General features: G+C 37.6%; 1 protein-coding gene across 2 annotated transcripts in view; it reads right to left on the bottom strand.

The window, feature by feature from the left end:
* Positions 1-27,984, bottom strand: part of SATB2 (SATB homeobox 2) — a 139,861-nt gene that overhangs the window by 71,297 nt on the left and 40,580 nt on the right. For both annotated transcript variants that reach the window (XM_087707416.1, XM_087707424.1), the window contains exons 4-6: positions 15,315-15,441; positions 14,563-14,686; positions 470-572 (exon numbers count right to left, since the gene is read on the bottom strand). In XM_087707416.1, coding sequence (XP_087563542.1) covers positions 470-572; positions 14,563-14,686; positions 15,315-15,441 — 354 coding nt within the window. The remainder of the gene's footprint in view (positions 1-469; positions 573-14,562; positions 14,687-15,314; positions 15,442-27,984) is intronic.

The following is a 27,984-nucleotide window of genomic DNA, read 5'->3' as shown; positions in this document are numbered from 1 at the left end:
GGATGGGAGAAAAAGAAAAGCTTTAAAAATTGAATGAAGAAAGGAAGTAGAAAACCATAATTTGATAGAAATACTTGGTGCTTGCAATGGCAATTCTGGGACTACAGGAAGAGCTTTTTAATGTTTGAAGCTGAACATAGTAAGAATGCCCTCCCTTTTTGTCTTACAAGTAACAACGATCCATAAACGGCCTTGAAGCTATTTAGCTCCTTTGATTGTATTTTCACCGAATAAAGCACTTTTGAAATATTCCTTTCTTTACCTTGAGATACAATACTTATAAAAATTATTGAAGATCATAGAGAAACTGCTTCAACCAAAGAAGATCTTTGTATCTGGAAAAATAGTGATGACACTCTATATAAACTAGCCTTTGTAAGCACATCTTGATCATTTTAGAATAACAAATTTCAAGTATTTGTGATCTGTTAAAAGGTTTGGCATTGAATGATAATTAAAATCAATTTACCTTTAATTTTCTTGTACTTTTTATACCATCTTCCAAATTCCTGGCACTTAGTAGCTGACACATTTGCATAATACGTGCTATTTACAATGGATGATATCATACTCTGAAACAAGAAAAAAGAGAAATAAATAAATTCTAAATAGAAAATAATCAAAATTCTTCCAAAAGAAAGCAATATTGTTGAAAATATATCATTCATTCATTCTTAAGTGACAAAAACAAACATTAAAATGTATTCATATACAAAAACTATTGGATAGATCCTAAGACTACCTTCATTTTTCCTTTTATATAACTGAAGAAATTTGCTTTCCCTATTAATTTTGTGGCAAATCCATATGTCTACAGTTTATTCCAGTTGTCACTTTAATTTATATTGGGTATTATCGAAAGAATCCTTATGCTTCAAGTATGTTAGAAATTGTGTCACGTTGGGGAATACAAAGGGTGAGAAGAACCGTGATTTAGGAACCGGATCCTAAAGGTAAGATTAGATACTATAGCATGTATAATCCAAATAATAGTTTTCAGATGTTTCTATTCTGCTTCCAACTGCAACAGGGACCACACAGCCAGGAATCTGGGCATATCTGTGCTACTTGCTACACAACAACAGCTAAGCAAATACATTAAATAGGTAATATTTATAGAGACATGTCTTTAATCTTTTTGTGAAAATCCATATAGGAAACAAATTGTTATACTATTCTGAGCAGAAGAAACTAAAAATATTGCATGTCAAATTAAGCAGATCTATCTGAAAACTTATATTTAAGGGTTGTACTTTTATTTTTAACCCCTGAAAATAGACATTAGAAACTTTTTATCATCGAGCACAGAGTTGGAATTAAATTGCACAGGATATATTATGATAAATAGAACTCTTCTTTTTGATGCTGCACTGCTCAGATTCAGTGTATTTTTTATTATCTAAATTATTCCTTATTCTTTATAGAGTCTAGTTTCAGAAGGTAATGTATGCATTTTGGAGTAGGAAAGAGCATGCACAAAAAGGTTAGCAAAACAAGTAGTTTAAAAGATTTAGTATCATATAAATATGCTATGAAAGTTCTGAAATTGAAGAACTGCAAAAAGCATCGGAGGGATGGGAAATCCCCAACTGTTCTTGCTTCTTGGGCTTATAGTCATTTTTATTCATTTTTAATTAAATTTCACAAATCAAGAGAAATAACAGTTTGGGGTTATTTGGATTTGATTATTTATGTAGTATACTCTAACCTGTTTCCTAACCTGCATCTCCATTTAAGTTTAAGTAATACAAGAGCATGAAGAGAAATGCCTGACTTCTGTTCTCATGTACCATGGTCCTGATTCAAGTATTCATTTGTAAAAAAATAAAAAAGATATTGAGATTTCCAGCCACTTCTCACTTATTTACCCTTAGAACAAGTTGAAATGGCACCTTTTAAATGTTTTTTGAATAGAACAGAAAAGAAAAGAATAGAATAGAATTATTGGCCAAATATGATTGGACACACAAGGAATTTGTCTTCGGTGCATAAGCTATTAGTGTACATAAAAATATATATTCATCAAGAATCATGAGATACAACACTTAGTGATAGTCAGAAGATACTAAATAAGCAATCCAAATCATACTAGGAACGAAATATAACAATATAATCGTACAGATACAAGCAACAAGGTTAAAGTCATAAGTAGAAGGAGATAGGTAATAGGAAGGATGAGAAGAATAATAGTAATATAGTCTTAGTAAATCGTTTGACAGTGTTGTGGGAATTAATAGTTAAGTACAGTGATAGCATGCAGGGGGAAACTGTCCTTGTATCTCGTTGTTCTAGTTTGCAAATGGGTTTTATCCAGACTTAAGTAGGAGATGACCAGGTTGAGCCACAGAGAGAAGTCAAACACATCATCAGTCTCAAGTCCCTTTGTGCCCACAGGAGATCTAAGTCCAGTCCACCATTGATTCTTATAAGCCGCCAAATTTGCTTTAACCATTAGTGGTTCAGATTCTTGTAGAGAGCTTAAGCTTGCAATAAACCTTTATATTCATTTGAACTGCCTGGATTTCTTGATTTCCTTGATGCTCGGCACAACTGTGAACACTCTCCATTACTCTTTACAGAGTAAAGAAAAAAAATATTTACTCCATCCTGCATTTTGCCATCTTCCAAGGAGCATTTCTGCAGCCATAGAGTGTGATCACAATAATTTAGTTTATTGTTTCTTTAGCTCTCTACTCTGAAATCTTGATGGTATTCAAGATTCCAAAAATACTGTAACATAATTGTTGCACATTTAGCCAGGGAATCAAACCTATCTAGAGTTAAAAGTGAGAAAGACTGAGTCTTTATGCATAGCAGAGGATATAAATGGAAAAATATTCAGTTTATAACTAATGTTTATAACTGGTGGTAAAATGCCCTATATCATTTCTAAACTATGTCAAATTTAAGATTTCCCAGTAATAACATGAGGTAGGGTTTTCTAAAACTGTGACATGTTCACAAACTCATCCAAGCTCGTATAATAAATATAGACGCGGGGGGGTGGGGGTGGAATTGTGCCTACTGACCCCGTTATTTATGGTACACACATTAACAGGATTTGGAGAAAAAGAGAATGGAAGAGAAGAAGAGTGTGCAAAGCTGGAGAAAGAAAGCATAATTACATTTCTTGAAAGGACAGTATGCATTTGATAGAGCAATCAAAAGGTGCCCATTCTAAACTGCTATTAGAATCTGTCTAAAGATATACTATATTCTATATACCATTTTTTTCCAGGCACTCATTTTGCACTTTAGCCCTCTTCCCATAAATAAAAGACAATATGGACCAACTGAGGATGCTCAAAGTTTTAAGGGTTGCTATGTCTGTCTTAAGCTTCTGCAAGGCTTAATGGACCCATTTCACTCCTTCAGTTCCTCCAAATCACAAATTAACATGAACAGAACCCCTTACATTCAAAATTGCGGCATGGGAGAGTGCTGACTCTTGCCACACAGTTTACAAGTTGCCAACCCCTAACTTGACCAAGAGCATGGAACTTAAGTATTATCCAGGAATAGCTGAACTACAATTCCCAGCAGTCCTGAAGGCATGGTCAGTGCTGAGAGTTAATGATAGTTGTAGTTCAATAGTATCTAGACAAGCATTTTATCAGTTTCAGTTTCATAAATTTCACTTCTGAAAATTTAAACAAGAATCCTGCTAATTTGCCCATACATTAGACTGAAAATCTGCCTAACTGGAGTAAAGTGGAAAAGTGGACTTTCCTATGACCAAAACAATTATTTTCATTATTTATTGGTAAGCTATAATGGCTATGATGTTTGACTACAAGGTTAGCACTGTCACTATAACCTCATTATATAATGAGGCCATGATTCCATCAGACACTATCGTTATCTCACTGATTTTTATATTCAGTTGTTTCCTATTTATTCTCCACTGTCAAGACTTAATCATTTCAGAATGAACTTGAAATACAACATAATAACAGTGACATAAATATTTGTTATCCTATCTTCCTCTTTTCCCAGATATAACAGGTGATAAATAGTTTTAATAGTAAAATGAATATAATAGAGTAACCAATCTTTTCATTCCCATTTCCTTGAACTGTGACCAGGTAACTACAATCTGATTGACTTCCATAGTAGTCAAAAAAAATAGTTTGGTTAATGAAGCTTATAAGGCTTATAATGTTTGCTGGGATTATTTTATATTATTTAATTAAACAGTAAAATTTGACTCGCCTGCTTTCTATTTTATGAGTCATTACATGGAATTTAGCCATAGCAAACTAGAAAAAAGTTATCTAACCTTTATGTCTTAATGTTGTTGTAATAATGCTATTTAATTATTGCCCTGTTATTTTACCTATGAACACCTTCTTAAAAACTTTTTTTAAATGTTCAATACATATAAACAGGGGAGAGTATATGTTTACAAATCTCTCAAATGTGTATACATTTACAGCTAGAAAGATTTATTTTTATTATTTATTTATTTTATTTATTAATTAGACTTAATAATTAATTAATTAATTAATTAATTAATTAATTAATTAAGAAAGATATAGAATATATCAGAAACTGATCCAGATATATTCTGATTATGAACCTATAGTAGCTGAAATTGAAACCTGCATGAAGGCTGGAAGTGGAATAAATGTTATGAATTATAAAACATACCTAAATAATTTTCAAACCAAGCAAATAAAAGTACAAATTTCTCCAAAATGTAGAAAGACTATTAAAGGTCACTTGACATAGGAAACAAATATATCTAGAAAATCATATCAGTAATTTATAGAGCGCTTAGTTTAAAATATATATTTCATAATATCATTCTTCTAAAAAAACATTTTCAGCTATTTTTCCTTTATCAACAACATCTAAAAGGCGAATAAACCAAGGTAAATCAGTGAAATTTTAAATTAAACCATGTGATTACACTTCCTTTTTAATGGCACCCTGGATCAGTACCTATAAAGAAAATGAAATTATGCATTCGAACAAAAGATAGAGGAAAAAAGTCCCTGTGATACTGCTTTTTATTCCTCTACAGAGGAATATTTGATGCACTGCAAGCACACTAATAAACAGCAGCATTTAATCTGCAGTTTCTTTCCTAGGAGACAATTTTGTAATTTGCTGCTGTCAATAATATATTAATCACAAGGGGACTGTAATGATATTTCACATTTGGCACAATATTTTCTTAAAACTGATTTGGGAAAAGGGATTTTGTTAAAAAAAATAGTCAAGTGATGATAACAGGCAACTTATCTAAAACATTCAAATTTTTGCATGATGTGAACTACAACAAAGAAATTGGAAGTAATATATAATTGATATATAATTACTAAACTAAACCAAACTAAAACAGAATAATCAGTACTACTCTTAAACAGCTATTATTCTACCTATGGTCTGTCTGTCTGTCTGTCTGTTTTTCTTTCTCAATACTTGTCATTGAGCCTTTTTCAAAATATTAAGAACTAATATAACAATGCTAGAGTCCTGAATGTTTAGAATATTACTGATTGCATCATTTGCTGAAAAGATTATGTCCTGTCTTGCTTCTCTTCTTCTTCCTCTTCTTCTTCTTCCCTGTCCATAAAGGTATATCATAGTCTCACCTTCATTGGCACATTGTGCCTTGTGTATGACAAATTGAGAGAAGACATGTATCATTTTTATTGGGAACATGTTGATCCTACTGTTTTGATACACAGTTTTATTTTAAAAAAACAACCTTTTATTTAAAACAGGGATGGACATTTTCAGAGACTATCAGATACATGTAGTCTTTGCTTAACAATGGTAACTTGGACTGGTAACTCTGTTGTTAAGCAACATGGCTGTAAAGTATGTTGTCATGGGACCATGCTGACTTCTGACTACAGTTACAATTTAAATTGTGCCTTCATTAAACAAATCCCACACAATAGTTAGGCATGACATCACACAATTACCAATGACCTACTGCCAGCTTCCCCATTGATTTTGCTTGTCAGAAATTGGCAGTGAAGGTAGCAGATCACATGACCATGAGACATTGCAACTATCATAATTATGAACTATGATCATGTGTGGATACACTGTAACAGCCAAAATGATAAGAATTAGTCATTGGTTTCCTTGCTCAGTACCATCATAACTTTGAATTATGACTAAATGAGTTACTGGATTGCCTGTAACTATAATTTCCTCATTCTAGCCTTGAGACTGTAGAGGTTCTTCAACATAATTGTGCATGATCACAGCTGAAAAAGAATGTACTAAGTTTTTAAAAAGCAAGTATGTGACTATCATATATTCAGTAAAAAGTCAGTTTTGTATTAAAATGCAATATTTATTTAAAAATACAGATATGTCTAATATCTGAAAATCTTTAGGCTATGACGGTAAATCAAAATATTATAAAACCAATCTCAGAGTTCAGGATAATCAAATTATCGAATGATTTTTGCATTATATCTATTCATGTACCTCAAAATCTATGATAGAGCAAACCAGAACAAAACAAATTATTTTAAAAGTTATTATTTTAAAACTCAATTAATAAATTATAATCCCTTAAGAATACTAAAATAAATTGCATACATGGCAGAATGCCATCTTGATGTAACAAAATCCCAACCATGCTATTTAGGATATGTTTACCAGAGACATCCTCTAGAAGTATAGCACATTGGTGTGCTTTGCATATAGAGACAAAACCCCAATGGGTATGTCTAAATGCCAATTTTGCTTCCTGGACTGCTACCGTCATCCAGCTGTGCAGTTCTCTTCTAGATCTTCATCTACTTTTCAGCTTGCCAGCACTACCTCTGGGGAAGTAGCTAAGCAGTAACTGATCCTTTCCCATATTCTTCTTTTGTTACAATGGTGGAATGGCAGCTATATATCACAGCATTTTATTTCAGAAGGGCAGGGAAATCCCAGAACTAAGAATGAGGAGAGCCTTCCCACTAATGAGGAACTGCACACCCAGCAGATACAGAGCAGACACAGAAAATCTACCTTTGCTGTCTTAACTTCTGAACTGAGCTAATGAATCCTTATGCTTTTTAATAAATGTGATAGTCAGCAAACGTGCTACGGGGTTCTTGCTGATTTTTTCTCATTTACTTTACTACTGTTAACATAGATGTACAATGACTTTTCTTCCTCTCCCCTCCATATAGAGGCTAGGATTAAACAGTGACTCTTTTGTATTTAAAGCATGAATTTGATAATTGACCAAATTATAAACTTTCCTTGAAGGCCTGCCTCTTTTTTGTTAAGGTAAAAACAAATTAAATACTATATTAAAAGCCTTTTTAGCAACAGTTTGCCTAAAAGAACATTAAGTTCTGTAAAAAAATTGATAATAAAAAATAGCTATTATCTAAGATTTTGTAAAAAAAAAAAAAAAAGAGAGAACGGCATGCTTTATAATAAGTAAATGATTACACATATAGTTATAACTGATGATTATATAACTACAGTTATTAACTGATGAGTAACATTTATTCTTTCCAAGGGATTTTTAAAGGTATCTTTGACTGTATTAACAATTTACGTAAAAAATATAATGATTCAGAAAGTTTTGATTGAAAAATATATAGCAAAAATGTTCATGCAATCAAATATGAATTTTTATTGGTTGCTAAAGCAAATTACTGGGTTGGTTCAAAGGTTTCAATAGAACAATATATTTTTCAAATATTTTATTGCTGGAGCAGAGTTGTTTGATAACCTAAATGAAGATAGCAAGAATGTACAAATTTAATGTGGGAATTAAAAAGCAGTCTCCAGATAAGATATGAAGTTTCACACCATTTAAAATTCCAATTTTAACTTTTAATCTTTCAACTTATTTCACTATGCCAAATATAAACTTTTCTTTTTGGCAAGTGAAACTATTTTAATTCAATTTTTAGCACAGAATCAAAACAATACAATTAAGCCCCAGATAAATTTATATTGTTCAAACTTCCAAATTACAACTTTAAGAAACTGTATTTTGCTTTTTGTATATTTTAAAAATTAAGAACAAAAAATTAATTTTGAAAATGGATGTCCAAAGGGCAACTGCCCCAAAAACCCACATACAATTTGAAATAATTCAGAGAGAAGAACTGGAGATAAAACTGTAAATCATATCTTTGTGTAATTTTTTGTGTGGTTACATCTAAAATATCATGTCATGTTTTGATCAGTCACAGCCACTGTAATCACTATACAAGGATATTGCACATTTAGTCTAACTAAAGAAAAGAGCAACTGAAAGTATTGGTAGGTTGTAGCATGTGATAATGTTTATCAGTATTTTTTGACCTAAGCAACTTCCATATGCAGGAATCAATTCCCGGAATTTTTAGAAATAGCCAAACTAACGCAGAAATTAGTTTAGGTCCACAGATCTAGAAACCAACCAAATTGAGGCTATGGTTTAGAGCGAAAGCAAGTAAGAGGAGAAACTACATAAAGGTACATAAAACTATGCAAAGTATGGAAAATGCAAATAAGAAAAGTTTCTTTTTTCCCCAATAAAATAAAACCAAGGGATGAAGAATAAAATTGAATAAAAGTACATTCAACGCCTAGTTAAATTACAGAATTTTGCTATTTTATGGAGTGGTGATATATACCAATTTATACAACTTTAGGGAGAGACTAGATAAATTAATGAAAGACCTGTAATCAATGGCTGCCAGTCTTGATGACTGTATATTAGTTACTGATTATCAGTTGTTATAGTGTTTACAGTGTAAATGGCTGTTGCTCTGCTGTCTATATTTATAGCCTGCTCAAATATCCCCAGCTGAATACTATGTTATATAGAATGCTGGAGTCAAAGAAGTTTTGGAGAGATTCTACTGTGTTTTTATATTATTATCTATTGCTACTGCCAACAATATAGGGAGGGATGGATAGCCTAAATCTGTCATCATATGTCCTCAGAAATACAATGTGTATTTTTTTGTTTGCTTGTAATATTTTCATGGACCATAGACAAATTGATTAAATAAATATGCACTTGAACTGAATATGTTAAATAGAAAGGGTATGTGTCTCTAGGATATGATGTGCTGTTAATCCAATGAGAGGAAACAGAAAAAAAATAAGTAAATACTTTATTCTGAAATACTCCCAAGGTCCATGGTTTGAGAAGAACCAGCCTAAGCAATCCTAAATTGTTTAACAATAGGATTGTGCAAAGCATCTGAAAGAAATATTTGAAAGCATACGTTAGTGTGAACGAAGCCTTTCTCTCAGAATTCTTACAGAAGTTGTGTCTTTTACACAAATTGCACAACTCCTAGAAAAGAGTTCCTCGTCATCTCATATGCTTGTGTATGCATGTTCATTTCCACTTTATAATGGGTTCTTTGGAAATGTTGTTTGTGCACACACAGATAATTGAGAACAGCTTTTGAAGCATAAGCCTTGCAAATTTGAAGAGTGGTGTTACATTCATACTAATATGCATTGTGAAGCATCTCCTTCAAATGTTTTGCATGGTCTTATTCAAGAAGATCTCCAATGTATTTTCCCTTTTTGAGTTTCACCATTCTAAAGACAACATCAAAAAAATGTAAAAATATTCCTCAAACATTATGCACAATATTCAATAAGACAGACATAAGATAAGGTGAGGGCATGGTGGCTCAGCGGCTAAGATGCTGAGCTTGTCAATCAGAAAGGTCAACAGTTCGGCGATTTGAATCCCTACCTCCATGTAACAGGGTGAACGCTCACTTACCAGAACGGTCATTCTCTATGCGCTGCAGGAGAGTTCAAGCATGGGTTAGCCTTAGTCTATCTGCCCAAAGACTGAGTTCAATTTCTTTGGCCATTCCTCCTCCTCCTTACTGAGGCCACTTTTTCAACGAGGGCATGGTCCTGCTGATCACGTATTGATATGACGTACTCCTGGTGCTCCTGAACACTGGACCAACGAAGACTCCAGGCGGGGTTGGACTCTCCCGCAGCGCACAGAGAACGACCGTTCAGGTAAGCCAACATTCATTCTCCTGTGTACTGATTAGAGGGTTCAAGCATGGGACATACCCAAGCTAAATGTCACTAGGGCAGGAAGAAGGTTGGTCCAGGGTATCTGAAACAGAATAAACCATTTGTAAGACCCATTTCCTGAAAGATGCTTCGGCCAAAGCAATGGTGTCCAATTTATAGTCCCTGATGACAAGCGAAGGGGTTGACCAAGTTGCCACCCTGCAAATTTCTTCAATCATCACTTGCATTACCCAAGCAGCTGTGGTAGCGGCACTCTTGGTGGAATGTGCTGTGATGCGGCCTGCGACAGGCCTGGCCTGATGTTCATAGGCCAATGCGATGCAAGCCTTCAACCAACACCCTAAGGTCGAAGAAGTAACCTTCCTTCCCACAGAGGCCAGATAAAATGACATGAAGAGCGACTCAGATTGTCGAAAGGAAGCTGTTCTCTTTAGATATCTGCATAGTGCCCTTCTGACATCTAAGGTATGCCACCTCCTTTCCCTAGGATGTCTGGGTTCTGGGGAAAAGTTTGGTAATATTACCGCCTGAGCCCTATGAAAATAGGAGTTTACTTTAGGTATAAAAGAATGGTTCAAACGCAGAATGACTCTGTCAGGGTGTATGATGCATAAGTCCTCCCTGATTGACAGTGCCGCCAGCTCTGAAATTCTTCTGGCAGATGTAATGGTGATGAGAAAGGCAGTTTTAAAGGTCAAATGCTGGAGGCTGGATGATCTCAACAGCTCAAATGGTGCAGCCTGTAAAAGCCTGTAGCACAATTGAAAGCTCCCATGTTGGGTAGTGATGAACCACCGGAGGTCGAAGATTGGCGTCTCTTTTCAGGAAACTTCACACCCTGCATGCTTGGGAGGAGTTGCCTGATAAAATGGTGGACAATTTGCCTCCAGAGGGTGTTTGGGGACAGTCCTCTATCGAGACCCTCCTGCAGGAAGTTCAAGATCTGAGGAACAGATGCTGCAATGGATTCAATGTGGTTTCTCGCACACCATCTAGAGAAGGCAGCCCAAGTCATGTTGTAGATTCTAATAGTCGAAGGTCACCTGGATACTTGGATGGTTTGGATGACTTTGCAGGGAAATTGTCCCTCCTCAGGAGGTCCCTCTCAAGTGCCAGACGGCCAGCTGGAGCCACTGAAGGTCCAGGTAGAGGATGGCCCCTGGCTGAGAGAGACCTTCTCCTGAGGGATTCTCCAGGGCCTGGTCACAAAGAGGCTGACAAGGTCAGCGTACCAGGATCTCCAACGACCGGGATGGCGAACCTGTGGCACGCGTGCCACAAGTGGCACACGGAGCCATTTGTCAGGGCACGTGAGGCGTTGCCTACCCTTGTCCTGAAATGGCTGCCTGTCCTGGGAATGCTGATTTCCCTGGGGGTAGGACCTTTGGAATGACAGAGCATTGAAATTGGGTTCAGGTGCTCAAAAGGACCGCCTACAGAAATAGGGAAAATTCCTGCAATCTGTTCTCCTATTCATACAGGGAAGAATCTTCCACTTGTTCTTGGTCTCCACAAGAATGGAATCCAAGGATTCCCCAAATAGTTTGCCTCCTTTGAAGGGAGCGGAAGCAAGCTTCTGCTTAGATCCTATGTCTGCCTGCCAATGGCAAATCAAAGGAGATGCCGTGAGGTTACGTTGGATGCCAGGGAGCTAGATGTTAATTTTGTTGCATTGAGGGTAGCATCTGCCTAATACCCGGCCACTGCTATCCTGGCACAACCTAGTGTCCTCTGAGGGCAACCTGGTCTGCAACTGCCACAGCCAGAGGAGGGAGGCCCTATTGAAGAAGGAGGTGGAGGTGGCCACCTTGATTGCCCAGGCCACTGCCTGATGATTATTGTGACAAGCCTTCCCTGCCTTCTTGTCCTCTGCCTTGAGACCTTCCAAGAGATCCATGGGAAGAACAGAATTTGAAGTCAGTGATGCTACAGGCGCATCTACTGAAGGCAGTTTCAAAAGCTCCTCTAGGCTAGGATTGACAGAATAGAGCCTCTTGTCGCTGCCACTAGGGGTACCTAGGGATCCAAGCTGAACCCATTGGAGCTGGATTACATCTACAAATAATCTAGGAGAGGGAACTATCTCCTGCACTGGAGCAGGTTCGTTAAAGAGACTCTCACTGGGATCCTGAGATCCAGCAACCCCCTGCTCCACCGGTGTTTGAGTGCCCATACGAGTAGAAGCATTGGCCTTATGTAAAATAGACTTAAAGAGTGTGGACTTAAAAAGGCCAGTGAAGGTTGGCTTGTCAGGGACAAGATCCTCTTCTTCCAATAGGTCCTGTTCACCTTGTTCCTCCTCGCCCCAAATGGATTCTTCATTGGCTAAGGAGGTCCCTGGAGATAGAGGCCTCAAGCTGCGATCCCTGTCCCTGGATCCCTGTGCTAAAGGCCAGGAAAGAGCTGACCTGGCAGAGCAATGATCTTTTTGTCGAAAGCCCTCAGTGATCCCCTGAGAAATAGCTCGTGCATTTCCACTGACAGGTATGGACCCTGATCTTCCACTGGACTGGGCCCCATCGCAGTGGCTGTACCCAAGGCCTCTGGCACAGAATGCCTAGAAGAGACAGAGGGTTCCCTTTCAACCAGAAGGGAGTATGCAAAAGGGGCCAGGTTCTCTACAAGGGAGGGAGGTGGTGACCCAGGAAAACCTGTGGAATTATCAGGGGAAAGATCCTGAGATTCCTCCTCTGCAATAGATGGAGGGGGATCTAAATGGGAGGCGGCCCACTGGTTTTGCGCCCTAGTCTGCCTTTGGGCCTTTTTGAATTGCTTCTCTAAGGCCCTTTGGCATCTGTCAGCCCCCCTATCAGAACTCTTGGAACCTTTCCTAAATCGGTTGGATTTTTTCCTTTTTCCAGCCTGCTTAGCAGATGCACCTGCCCATGTAGGAGAGGGTCTGATGTGCTCTACGTCCCCAGCCAGGCCACAAACCACCAACTTGACTTGGGCCCAGATGATGATGGTACCTCAGACAAGTCAACAGTTAACGAGGCTTGAGACAACAAAGGGGGCAATTGTAGCTGGAAAGTTTTAGCTGTGAGCCAACCTGGCTCCACTGCGCCCGGGCTGGATTCAGGCTACGGCTGCAATTGGAAATGGCTTGAACTGAGCTGCACCAAGGCAGATCAAATCGAAAAATTGGCAGAGTATGACCCTTTGCAGTCAAAAGTTCTGAGGCTGTCCTTCAGGAAAAAGTCTTGGGGGTGGAGAATTTGCCGGCAACCTGGACAAGGCCAGCACACCACCCAGCCGCAGTCTGCAAGGGAATCATGCGGCAAAAACACAAACGGCCAAAAGCACATGAAGCGGAGTCTTTAAAATGGCCACCATGTGCATCGGGAGAAAAAAACGGAGCCATTGGCCACTGAAGGAGCCGATGGAAGGGTCTCCTGTCAGGTGGCCACTAAGGAGCTCTGACAGAAAATGGAGGAGGGAGAAAATCCTTCCTCCCTGTGTCTGCCAACAGCCACTGGACAGACACCCGATCAACAGCCTCGCCCAAGCCGTGTGCGGTGCAAAAGGCAGCTTACCCCCGACAGCCTGCTCCTGGAAGAAAAGTGATTCACGAAAACCAGAATGAAACTAAACTAACTGCAAAAAAAAATTACGCACCCATAAAACAAAGGAAAATAACTCAATACAATAAACTAATCTAAAGGCCGCTGGAACTTGCCTATTGCCTCCTTACCAGGCCAGACTGAGTTGAAAAACTGGCCTCAGTAAGGAGCAGAAGCATGGCCATAGAAATTGAACTCGGTTCTTGGGCAGATAGACTAAAGTTAACCCATGCTTGGACTCTCCAAGCAGCACACAGGAGAATGAGCTCCCATTACTTGCCCCAGCTTCTGCCAACCTAGCAGTTCAAAAGCATGTAAAAATGCAAGTAGAAAAATAGGGACCACCTTTGTCGGAAGGTAACAGCATTCCATGTGGCTTTGGTATTTAGTCATGCTGATCACATGACCATGGAATTATCATCAGTCGGCTTAGAAACGGAGATGAACACCGCCCTGTAGAGTTGGGAATGACTAGTACGTATGTGCGAGGGGAACCTTTACCTTTATCTAAGATAAGGTATCGCAAAATACCTTATTTGCTAATCATTAAAATGCTGACAAATGAACATTTTTGTTTTTATTTTAACATTGAAATAATAGTGTTTTGTGTACCAGCTTGCTAAATCAAAACATATAAGCAAAAATGTACCTGGAATTGAATTTTGATTTATAAATGTGTAACAGATTTATTTTTGAATGCTTGGAAGATTTGGGGTTTTGTAACTTTGAATATACTAAATATTGATAGGTTTATCTGATAGAGGCATGTGCATTCAGACTGAGTATAAAGTGTAATAATATAGAGAAAGGCAAAATGCAGAACAGGCATCGCAAAAATGATTGTATCCCTCTCAAATTTTCAGTTTCTTATCTTGTCGTTCTTCTATAATACTTGTCAATGATCTTGAACTCACAGGAAAACTATAATTGCAGGGATTTTTTTCTATAACCATTCTTTCATACTATATTGTATTTTATGGGCTGTAGTTCCTCTGCTACCAATAGAGGCACTGACCTGGGAGAGAGGGCATTCTTTGGCTAATGTGCTCTGATTCATCTCTTTGAGCAATTCCTTTAAGGCATTGCGGACTGTGGCATGGTTCCACTGTTCTGCTGGCAAATCTTCTAGCTTTGAACAACTGCAAAGACAGAGAACAGGAGAATAGACAGATGGGGAAAGTGTTGCATGCAAACATAGCTGTTCTTTACATGCAAAAGCTATGTCACTCTTTAAGAACAGGACATTCATATTTTGCATGTCATTCTTTTATGCAGTTTAGAAATTTCTTACAGCTACAATCTAGAATCTATGAAGATTTGAACATAAATACAGTAACTAAATACATAACTGAGCAAATATTTATGTTGCCTTATCACTGGCTGAATAAGTTCTTGACAATTGTACCGTAACAGATTGCAACATAAGGACAAAAGCCTTTGAGCCCAACATTTATGCCTGCATTTCTGGTTCAAATCTCAAAACCTTTCAAAACTATAATGTGAAAACGTTTAGTCAGGCTGTATAGAATTATTGTACCTGTGGAAAATTCTCTTTTAAAGGCAGACTCCCTTAGCCTGTGTTCTAACGTCTAGTTAAAATATCACCCAGCAAGAGCTGCCAGTTGCAATTCCTTTCTTACAACCTGCTTCCCACTTCAAAATGAGCTCAGAAATTAATGAAGATAGCATGAGTTAATCTCAGTAGTAATGGTGTGATTGACAGAACAACGCAGGATTTAAAAAGGGCAGATGTTCAGTAGTGCCCACCTCTGTAATTGAATTTTCAGTGTCACAACATGGTAGACGTCTTGTAACATGTCAGCCACTGTTGCATCAGGTGCATCTGTCATATAAGTTAAGGGAAGAGGATTCCATTTCCCAAGTTTGATTATTCCTGCAAAAAAAATAAAACATGAAATAATCATAAACACATATTTCTATCCATATATTTATATCAAAATCTATATCTATGAAATTCACCAATTATTTTATATTTATTACAACAGCAGAATGTTCTCAGGAAAATGTATTGTAAGGATGGAGAGTCTAAAGTTTGGCAGCTTGTAAATCTAATTTTATAACCTTGAAAATATATAAATATAAACATATACTTAAGGTTTTGAATTAAAAAGAACCGAAAAAGTACTGACTTTTCATGTTTAATATAATATATAACATTGATTGACAATGGCTCTCTGAGCTATTTGAGAATAACAACAGAATCTAGTTTAATGCATATTGTTATATACAAGGCTTATACTAGCCCTAAGGAATGCTTCAGATTCATACTCCAAAAAAGCATGCTACTCTTCTTAGGTACAAAAATAGTACCTTTTTGCAAGACAGGTGTAAAATTTGTGCTTCAATTCATTCTGGAGCATCTTTATGGAAACAAATCAAAAGTGCTGCATAGCCCTACATAACATAATCCTTTAGAACAGGTTACTAAACATTTGCTGGACCAGAACTGTTATGGAAAGGCTGCTAAAGAGAAGTATTTATTGCTTGATACAGAATGCCTAAAACATATCACAAAGAGAACAGAAACGTTAAAAACATGCCATTGTTTCGGTATTAAGAATTCACAATCTGGTGCTAAACATGCTGCAGTATAAATAGAGCCTATACTCTTATCATGCATTATAACGTACAAAGCTCATTCGCTGTACCATATGTCTTCAGAGCTGGCTCTTTATGTTGCATTCCCCTTGCCAACAAAAAAGTTGCTTCTCTTAAAGGGGATAATTTCTAGAGGTTATGTAATTACAGATCACTAAAGCAACAGACCTACTTTTGATACTTACTTTAGAGTAAAAATAACTGGAGATGTAATATGTACTATATTTACTATATATTTATTATGATTGATTGAATATGAAAAGTTAGAAATGGATAACACTGAACCTTCTCTCAAGTCAAACCTTGATTATGCTCAAACAATACTCTGGAGTATAATATTGGTGCATAGTTTGGTGTGGTGTGTGAATTCAGTGTGATTAGTTTATGGTTTTGTCATTAGATCTACCCATAAAAGCAAGTGGGACCTTAAATAGTTCAGATGAATTTTTACAAAATTGCCTCAAGCTTTCAAAATGCTAGTGTCAGGCCTGCAATTATATTCCTTTTAGAATTTTGGCCTGTCACACTTTCTCTTATTTCATTATGCTGTTTCTTTAGTATAGTTGATGGGAGGGGGGAATAAAAAGGAGTAGGATTGTGGAATGTATTGTTGTCATTCTTTTCTAGAAGACCAAGGTCATCTTTTGTCTCCGCACTTTTACACCTGACCGGAAGCAGCTGGGTGGAGACACCACCGTGGAAGAAGATGATTGGACCATGTGATGGATTGTGGGTGTGGGGACAAGATCATGAACTTTTAACTGGGTGGGATTCTGATGTATAATTCCAGAATTGGGATTTACACAGATGTGCTAAGATGTCTGCTTTATTAAATTGGAACTTTAAGGATCGTTTTGCCTTGGACTCTGATTTAATTCTACATGATACTTGGAACGCTGACAGCTAGAATATTTCATCAGGCAAGGTAGCTAGTTCAGGAGTCAAAAATATGGTTGAGAATGGAGACATGTCAACTAAGTTACACTGAGAACAAATGAAAAATCTTGAGACAAATAAATAAGATCTTATAAAGCACAGTTTTGCATTTTTTTTCAAGTGACAGAATATGTTTAAAAAAAATTCCTGGGATCTCTGTTCAACAGGCACGGTTCACCCACGTAACACCTATCCTCCGCGAGCTGCACTGGCTGCCTGTTGATCTCCGGGTGCGCTTCAAGGTGCTAGTTGTCACCTACAAAGCCCTTCATGGTATTGGACCTGGGTACTTGAGAGACCGCCTGCTGCCAATTACCTCCACTAGACCAATTAGATCCCACAGACTAGGCCTCCTCCGAATTCCATCAGCCGGCCAGTGTCGACTGGCGACTATCCGGAGGAGAGCCTTCTCTGTGGCTGCTCCGACCCTCTGGAATGAACTCCCCGTGGAGATTCGTACCCTCACCACCCTCCAGACCTTCCGCATAGCCCTTAAAACCTGGCTGTTCCGACAGGCCTGGGGCTAAAGATTTGCTGCCCCACTACGAATGGTATGATTGTTGTGCTTTTAACTATGTATGGTTTTTATGTTTTTGTTACTCTGTCTGTATTCCCCTTCCCTCTTTGAGTTGTGAGCTGCCCTGAGTCCCTTCAGGGAAAAGGGCGGCATACAAATAAATTAAACCTAAACCTAAAACTCTAGCATTATAAAATTGGCTGCATACAGGTTAACCCCCCCTTTTTTTCCCTTGGTCTCCCCCCCCCTTTTGAAACACAGTTTGAAAAATCCTATTACAAGAAACAAATAGTATTAGACTGCAATTGTGCTACTACCGATGGTTGTCTCTACTTTCTTAAAAATGAAGAAATTGTCCTGGCAAACAGTCCAGAAACACAGGTGTTACCATAACGCTCAGTGCTTTTGCACATAAACACCTGCTGCAAGTCCTTTTTGTTACAGTGCTGCAGACATGCACTTTTTTTTTTAAAGCGTTATTAGTTATGGATGAACACTTCTTAGCTCTCTTTGATATTCGGTTTTGTCGACTTCCAATATTCTGCTATTTTTGAAAATAATTATACCTGGAGAAAGACACCATATTCTATCTTAAGAAAATTCATGCGGAGCATGTTCAAGGTAAAAAGTGATGTGTGAAAGATCAAGTCATTACTCCTCTCGTTTGCCTACGGTCCCCCAAACTTAACAACTGACCTTCCTGGATATTGCTTGCAAAATTGTACTGTAGGTATGCTTCACGTAATACTTTGAAAACATGGCTGGGAATTCTTTCTTAAAGTAGAAAGAGGAAAATAAAAATATTGATTCTTCTTAGGGCACAGCCAGATATCCACATTGAAGTTCAAACCACTAATGCTTGACCTGCCAGAAAAATAAGATGACACAGAATTTGATTCTCCAACCACCTCTCAATAAAGCAGTTGTCAAGTGGTCTTGTCCTTATAATGCAGGAGAAGTTAAGGAATGTAATGTGTGCATTTCTCCTTTTAGAATGGAAAAAAGGAAGAGCTGATACAAAGACAATGTCAGATCAAGGAAACCCGAGTCTGGGACAAAACTGTAAACAGACAAAGCTTCTCAGACAAGACCCTCCTTAGAGCTCACAAATTGGTTTTCTAATCTGGTCTACTTCAAAGGTCTGACACCTTCTCATGAAGCATCAACTGCCAGCAAGAAAATCAAATCCAAATCACTCTAATTGACTTAGGGTGAGTTGGTACTGGGGACGTGTAAAGAAGTTTAGTCATCTGTCAAGATGTTAAAATAGGCTATTTCTGAACACGGGTTTGGTGTTCAAAAAGATGTTAAACTCATGTCCAAAAAAATAGGTAGGCAGGTTCAAAGCAGCATAAAGGAACATAGAATCAACTGGAGAAACCCTCCCTACAACTTCATCTTGTGCCTTTCCTCTGCCTCTGACCAGCCCGAAAGGTAGACATGGGGTTCTGTCAAGTTTTCTTGACAAGTTAATTGGAAATAGACACCACAGGTGTTCATGCAGACAAAAGCTTCTGACAGATAGAATTTGTAGAAAATCTAATGAAGCCATTACGTATGAAAGAATTGTAGTAACTGCTACAACTACCTGTCTACAAACATTTCTGTCCACCCAGTATATTCAGGCAGAGTGAGTGTACTCCAGGTCCCCTCAATTAAATGTTGCCATCTTGTGGGACTGAGGAAGCATGTTTTCTCTGTGTCCAGCCCACTGAAATAGCATCCCCCCCATAGATGTAGAGATTGCAGAAGCCCCAGGTGGATTAAGAAATTTGTGCAGTCCCTGTCATGTTTTCAGACACTTTTCTACAGATAGTCCTTGACTTACAACTAGACATTTAACAACCGCTCAGAATTACAACAGACTTTTAAAAAGCTACTTACAAACAAGTCCTTAAGTTATGACTTCCACCCCCCTCCCATGGTCACATGATTGAATTTCAAGTGCTTAGCAACTGTCTCACATTTAGGATTATTTGCAACATCATGCAATCACATGACTATGATTTGCAATATTTGCCAGTTTTAGCAAAAAAATGCCTATTCAGAAGAATGGATTTGCATAACAAACATGTGATTGTACATGTTTACAATTGTAAAATCAAATTGATCACATAATACAGGGGTGTCAAACTCGCAGCTCACAGGCCAGATGCATCACAGGCTGGCCACGCCCACCCACAGTTTATCGAAGGGGGGAAAAGTTGTGATACGTCACAGGAGTTTGACATCCCTAACATAACACCTCAACTTATAACCACAACAACTTACAACTAAAATTCCTACCTTCATTGAGGTCATAACTCAAGGGCTATGTGTACTGTTCTCTTTTTCCCAATTTGTAGGCTGAAGCAATAGAAAATCTACCTGCTAAGGAGAATCACTTTCAAGTAAGCAGAGAACATGTGTAACTAGCATACAGCAAAACTATGTGACATGGCTCACATTATTCCCAAATAATCCATTTTGATTTAATTTTCATTTTAAAAAATTTGGGTATCAGAGAGAAAGACTATTGAAACATCAAATCCTAATGCAAATAATCCTGGGGAAAAAATGGTTCTTTTTATAATGTGCATAAACTATACTTATATTAGAGAATTGTGCATTAAAAATACAAAAGTTACTCCTACCTTTTAAAAAAAAAGAAATCTCTCAACTTGGGATAGGAATGGAATAAAGCAGACTTAATTAATAGAAAACTTAAAAATCAAGCAAATTCAGAGTTGACGTACCTAGATACTTCTGAAAAGTAAAATACTTGGTTTATCAATTTAAAAATCAAAGAAAACTATGGATAATGGAAGAGAGGGTACATGAATGTATTGCGACCCGACAATTGCTTGATAGACATATGCGCCAATTAAAATGTGATGTCAAAATCGCACCGACAAATGTGCGACGACAAAAGCATGACGACAAAAGCGCGATGACAAGGACAATAAAATCGAAAAAATTACTGTTAGGGATAGGGTTAGGGATAGGGTTAGGGTTAGGGTTATAGTTTGTCTATAGTTTGTTGATGATGAGATTTTGTCATTGCGCATTTGTCATCACGCTATTGTCTAAAATCAATTAGCGATTTTGACGGCGCTCATTTTTCCGTCGTGGTTTTGTTGGCGCGCATATGTCTATTGCGCATTTGTCGGTGAACCGAATGTATAAGCACAACAGATGACGTTGACTGACATTTGAACTACATCACAGAGAATTTATAAGTCAAAAGTATACATGTATTATTCTAAAAACAAACGAAGAAGTCAAAGTCAAGCCACAGTACAGACAGAATATGGTGAAACAAGTTGGCTCCAGATAGACAAAGGAATGAGACAAAGCTGTATGTTCTCCCCTTATCTATTCAACCTACATGTTGAAAATACATTAAGAGAAGTTGGATTGGAAGATGAGTGTGGTTTTAAAACTGAAGGGAAAAAACACCAATAACCTGTACTATGCTTATGACACTAATGCTGAAAATACAAAGGAACTACAAGGCCTCTAATAAAAGTCAAGAAGCACAGTGAAAAAGTAATATTAATTTTTTTAAAAAATCAAACAAATGACAATAAGTACAACAACCATCCTTAAAATTGGTATTTCCTTGATTAAGATATTGAAATGGTAGTCAGCTTCTGCCTTTTAGGATCAATAATTAACAGCAAAAGAATAAGCAGTCAAGAAATATATTGCAAACTAGTTGGCATGGAGGCCATAAAGAAAATTAGAAAAGTGATTCTGACAGCTTGATGTGTTTATACCTACAAATATCAAAATAGTGCAAATCGTGGTATTCCCCAATCTATGGAAATAAACATTGAATGTTATAAAAGCAGGTTAAGGTTAAACAGTTTTTTAAAAAAATGAACTTTTGGTTTTGGAGAAGACACCTGAAAATATTGTGGCCAGACAAGAAATCAAATAAATTGTTCATCAAATACACCAACCCACTTGAGTCACAAATAACTAATCTCAAATAATATCACTTCAGACATATTATGCAAAGACCTAATCTTGAAAAGTGGAGGGAAGGAAAGAGGACAATCAGTAACAAGCTGGATAAACTCAGTTAAAGTGAAGATGAGTGCACCATTGGAAAACCTGAAAGATGAAGTTACAGACCAATCATAGAAAACAAAATCTATCTACCTAACAGGGGTGGGTTGCAGGCGGTACGCCCTGGTACGGGCATACCAGAGCCTGCCCGGAGCACCCGCTACCGTTCCAGTAGGGTGCTCCGGAGGACCCACCCTCCCGAGCTCCTTACCGGTCTTTTAAGTTTCGGGGCTTCCGCGCACGTGCATGGCGTGTACAACGCCTGCGCAACGCTCCACTGAGCAGCTGGAGCATCACGGAGGCTCTCAGAGATGCTAAGACGCATGCACGCACACTGCATGCATCCATATGGATGCCGCCAGGCCCGTTCCAACTGGTTGGAACGGGATCCAGAACCCACCACTGCTACCTAGTGACTAGAAGTTAGCAGTAATGTGATGACAAATAATCAATCAGTGGAAACTTTTATTCAAAAAGCTATAACTAAAAGCATGAAAATTTGCTCAGGTGCACAATTAATTTTGTTCCATGCATGATTTTCTTGTCTGGTTTTCTTTCTACTTTCAGAAAACGCTGCATGGACAGAAATTTGATTCCTCCTGAAAAATGTGTCCAAAAAATAAAAATTCTGACTGAAATAACAAATACATAGAATGATATTCAGCTGTGAAATGTTTGGTAATTCTACCATTTAAGCAATCAATAAAAATTATTTACTGTGCATCACAAATCATTTTGCACAAAAACGTTTGCTTCAGCATTTGAAAACTTATAATGGGGCAGTTGAATAAGTTCTTGGCATTGTTCTATTATGTGTTTTATTACTACTTCATTGTTTATAATATTTTATATTATTTAAATCAGTGGTGGGGTCAAAACATTTTTTACTACTGATTCACTCATGTGCGCACACACGTATGATGCGTCCGAGCGAATGGGCAGAACTTCCTTCCACCGCCACTACTACGGGCCGAACCGGCAGAAACCCACCTCTGATTTAAATGTATTTTCACTTCTATAAGCAATCTATAGATTCAATACAACACAGGTAGTTTTATATGAATATATTTTAAGTAGACTCCACAATACATTATTTATCAGCTCTAGCAGGTTGCTAAATGGCTATTCAACTTTGGCCTTAAGGTCTTGATCAGAAACAAACACCTACTTATAGTTCCCACATTGTTGTGTTCTCTTAATAAGGACAGTATTGTAATAAAAACATGCAAAATTATTACTTTCACTGATGAAAATGGAAGCCAGTAAACATTATCTTGAGAATCTATTTTCCTTACTGCTTTCTATAAACCATATACAAAAGAACTTATTTAAATATACCAAACAGATTGCCTTGTAATTTTATATACTGTACGAGTTTTGTGTTTTGTTGCAAGAACATTTGTCTTATGTAATAGATGCTGTTTCACATTTGGGAAATATTATGCCAAAGCCTAAACTTAGATTAGATTAGTTTAATATAAGCATTAAAGAAATAGCAAAATTAATTAAAAACAACTCTATGCAGAAAACACAATTAAATAACATTTTCTGGTTGATTATTTTAGAAGGAGTTATTTAATTTCAAAGCTTTTTTAAAAGGATACAATATTGGCCTCGATATAAACGCAATGCAACTGATATTTCATATATTGAGACTTTTCTAGACTTTAAACAAAGTATCAAAAGAAACTTCTTCCCTTTTCCTCTTTTTAATAATAAACAGGATGGCCTTCATATATTAGTTTTCCAAAAGAGTGATATTTTTGGTAAAAACATGCTTTGAAATTAAATTATTATTTTATATAGCATGTCTCAAAAGAAAGCATTGCCAAAAATCTAGATCTGAAACAGAAAGAGGCAGGACTGGTAAATGAGCTTCAAGAAGAGTTCAAAGCTATAATAAGCCTCCAACTGATTTGATTAATCACTATTTAATGAATGAAGGGCAAAGAAGTCTAATTTATTTTATGTTTTCATGTCTCCATGACATGGGCAGACTTGTAAATAATCCTTTTTAATTTATGCCCATATATGAAACCTATGTCAGGAGTAGAGTTAGCAATAGCAATAGCAGTTAGACTTAGATACCACTTCATAGGGATTTCAGCCCTCTCTAAGCGGTTTACAGAGTCAGCATATCGCCCCCACAGTCTGGGTCCTCATTTCACCCGGAAGGATGGAAAGCTGAGTCAACCTTGAGCCGGTGAGATTAGAACCGCTGAACTGCAGATAACAGTCAGCTGAAGTGGCCTGCAGTACTGCACCCTAACCACTGCGCCACCTCGGCTTTAAAGCTCTAATGGATTCAGCCCTAACTATGGAAAAAAACTGGACACACTAGACAAACTTTACTCTGCTAATGTGAACTATTGTACTTAGCCTTAATGGAACTCACAACATGTTTAAATGTTTAAAGCTAGACTACAGAAAATCTCTAGTTTGCTTTTTTTAATAGTAGGCCCCAAATTGTATTGATATCAATTTTGAACACATTTGACTGTCCTTGCAGGAGAACTTCCAGGCATTTCACAGATAGTATTATTGATGATTATGCACAATGCATTAAGTCTGCAAAACATCAACTCCAAAGGCTTTAGAACTCAAAACTGCATTTTCAAGCATCTTGTTCTCAAATAGAACACCTGCGTTTTGGGAGTTTGTTTTGGAAGAAATTCCAGTTGCTTCCAGCAGCTGCATTTTAGGAGTTACGTGCCATTCCAGGTATCTGTCGTTATTGGCTAAAGCTGAGTAGAGGTTGGAGAATACGTGGAGTAGCACTCATCAGCACCAGTAGAGCTGTTCTGAGCCTAGCTACTTTTTGTGAAAGACAAAAAAAGGACTCCTGGAAGGAATCTGAAATTGGGTTGGACTCACAATCTTCTATTGGATACGCTGCTTTGCAGGTGATAGGAATGGGAGAGGGATTGTCTTGGCTTTGAAGGCAATAACCGATTGCTGAGGACTGATACTACTTCTTTGCTCCTCCTCCTCCTATCCTGTTTTCCTTATGAAGTAGATCCTTTGACTAAAAACCACAAGAATTATGTTGCAATCTTTTCCAACTAGCACATTATTTTAAAAAGCAAAATTGAGTTACATCTCACTTCATCAGTTTCAACAGTTCATCAACTGACTCTATCTCATGAAATGAACTCACCATTTCAGCTCATACCATTTCATAGAATGTACTAATAGGAAAAAGTTCTACTAGACTCCTGATTACTTTTGCCATAGACTTAACAGTTCTCCTATAATATCCTTTGGTTGTAACTTTGCAAGCAGCACTCTCATACTACCGATCCTTATAAACTTCTTCTAGGAATCTTTTTGACAAAATATTACAACATAATAGAGTTTTATAGAGTTTTATTAATATTTGTAGGCCGCCCTTTTCCCTGAGGGGACTCAGGGCGGCTCACACAAAACCGGGAAGGGGGAATACAGACATTAAGATAGAAACATATAATAAAATAGTAGGCAACATACATTCATCATTCGGGAGGGGTAACTATCATTATCCCCAGGCCTGACGGGCGAGCCAGTTCTTCAAGGCTATGCGGAAGGCTTGGACGGTGGAGAGGGTACGAATCTCCACGGGGAGCTCGTTCCAAAGGGTCGGGGCTACTGCTGAGAAGGCCCTCCTCCTTGTAGTTGCCAGCCGACACTGGCTGGCCGATGGAATGCAGAGGAGGCCTAATCTATGGGATCTTATTGGTCGCAGGGAGGTAATTGGCAGAAGGCGGTCTCTCAAGTATGTTATGAGAGTGTTTTTTAATCAATGAATAATTATGTTTTTTAATCAATGAATAATTATGCCTGAAGCTAATGAACATATATTTTTATGCATAAAACATTTGAGGAAGGAAACATTACGAAGGAAGCAGACACTATATATGTTACATTAGCCACACTTTATTCTATCTCCACACCCCAACTCACTTGGTAATGTCTATTAATATAAAACATATGACATAATGTCATCACTCTTTCTGTTTCTATTAGCCACAGCCAGTGAAGTAAAGCAGGAATACATACTGATGTCATATCATGCATTTTAGATTTATTAGATGCTACAGAAGTGTAGCATATGTGGCACTCTCATAACATCCGATTCCAGAAAAGCTGATTGTGCTCTCAAAAAGATAAAACCTCAGATAGGGTATCCAAAACAAAAATGTGTTGGATATCATACTTGCATGGGTGAAGTAATAGAGTGGAGTGGGGTGGGGTGGGGTGGGGTGGGGTGGGATGGGGTAGGGCAGGGCAGAGCAGGACAGGAATAGGAATAGGAATAGGAATAGGAATAGGAATAGGAATAGGAATAGGAATAGTTGGAAGGGACTTTGGAGGTCTTCTAATCTAACTCCCTGCTCAGGCAGGAACCCTATACCGTTTCAGACAAATGGTTGTCCAATCTCTTTTTAAAAACATCCACTGTTGGAGCAGTCACAACTTCTGGAGGCAAATTGTTCAACTGAGTAACTGTTCTCAGGAACAGGAAATTTCTTCTTAGTTCTAAAATGCTTCTCTCCTTGCTTAATTTCCATCCATTCTGCCCTCAGGTACTTTGGAGATGTTGACCGTTATCAAAATTATGATGCACAGTTTAATCTTTAAGTGAGCTGGTCAGCATATAAATTTAATGAATCAATACATCTGTTGATAATCTCAGATTATGCAACATATTTACTTGAAAAGTGTTTTGCTTATAGAATAAGCAAAATTGCTATCCTATCTTAGAATAATGTGAAATGAAACACAAAAAAATTACTAACTATAGATATATAGATTTATTTATATAGAAAAATCTTAGGGCAACAAGATAAGTGGCATATGATTTTAATAAATAAATAAATTTCTATTTAAAACCTATTATATATTTCCTCCTTCTAAAAGCCTCTGACAACAATTACACATGCAAAACAAGGATAATGCAGCCAATCATGCCAAAGAGGAAACTGTTCTCCTTTTGGCCAAATTTGTTACCTTTTCTTTAGCACTAATCTCTTCAGTCCTTCTCCAAAATGCAATTTATTTTAATAGAAACTACCTTCTGATTTACAGAAGAATTTTACTTAAACAATAAATAGATTATGTGCCATCGGGTCAATTAGTTTTACTTTATTATTAGCTATTATAACAAACATTGTTATAAAAAGTATCTGAAGACTTATATTTCTAGAAAGATAACATTTCTACAGAAAGTTATTTGTAATCTAAAAATAAAGCCAATCCTTTCTAACTTTGTGATGTTTTCCAATGCTTATCTCTAAAATATTATGTTCTCCATTTTAGGATTTGTAAAAAAACTAGACAATCCATGACCTGTTGGTCATTCTTTCAGAGATATTTTCTTACCAAATTCCTGAATGCCTTCAACAATGACAGAGCTTTTAATGTACCACCTTCACTGGAAAATGGGATACATTCACAGATACAGTATATCTGTCTTGAAAATAGTTCATGTTGAACCATATATCATAGTCAAACATCTATTTTGTAATGGTTTGTAGTATGCCATAAACCGAAAAGGCTACGTGTGACATTTTGACATATTTTTTTTGACATTTTATTAAGACTTATAGGCCGCCCTTCTCCCTGAGGGGACTCAGGGCGGCTTACAATCATAAGGGAAGGGTGTGCAGTAACAAGAGACAAACAATGAGTGACCAAAAATAAAATGGTAAACAACAACATGCATTCAACAGTCAACACTCGGGCGGGTAAATTGGAAACCTATCCCCAGGCCTGCTGGGAGAGCCAGGTCTTGAGGGCTGTGCGGAAGGTCTGGATGGTGGTGAGGGTACGAATCTCAACAGGGAGATCGTTCCACAGGGTCGGAGCTGCAACAGAAAAGGCTCTCCTCCATGTAGTCGCCAGTCGACATTGACTGGCGGATGGAATCCGGAGGAGGCCCAGTCTGTGCGATCTAATCGGTCGGAGGGAGGTAATCGGCAGAAGGCGGTCTCTCAAGTGTGAGTTCTTGTGCAAGGAATTGAACTATACCATCAAGTGTGGACTGCTATTGAGGTGTCAACCACTTAGCTACCTGGCAGCAGCCTGCTACAAACTCCAGGAATTGCTCAGAGCCAGTGTTAGAGTTTATAAATTTCAGTCTTCCATAACCTCAGTCTCCTTGTCTTGGAAAGGAAGTTCTGGGTAGCTCCTGGGTATCTTGAGTTCATAGCTCCCATCACAGCTATGGGTTTTGCCACAAATAATTGCAGCCCCAACACACATGGAAAAACATCTTGTCTTTATTTCAGAACAGGTGAGATGTGACCTGACAATTGAGCACATTAAGAAAAATCC

This window comes from Thamnophis sirtalis, unplaced genomic scaffold, assembly GCF_051295495.1.
Source record: "Thamnophis sirtalis isolate CommonGarterSnake01/CBP01778 unplaced genomic scaffold, rThaSir2_p1.2 scaffold_1, whole genome shotgun sequence".
NCBI classification, from domain to species: Eukaryota; Metazoa; Chordata; class Lepidosauria; order Squamata; family Natricidae; genus Thamnophis; species Thamnophis sirtalis.
Note: the sequence above shows the minus strand (reverse complement) of the source record. Positions and strands in the feature narration are given on the sequence as shown.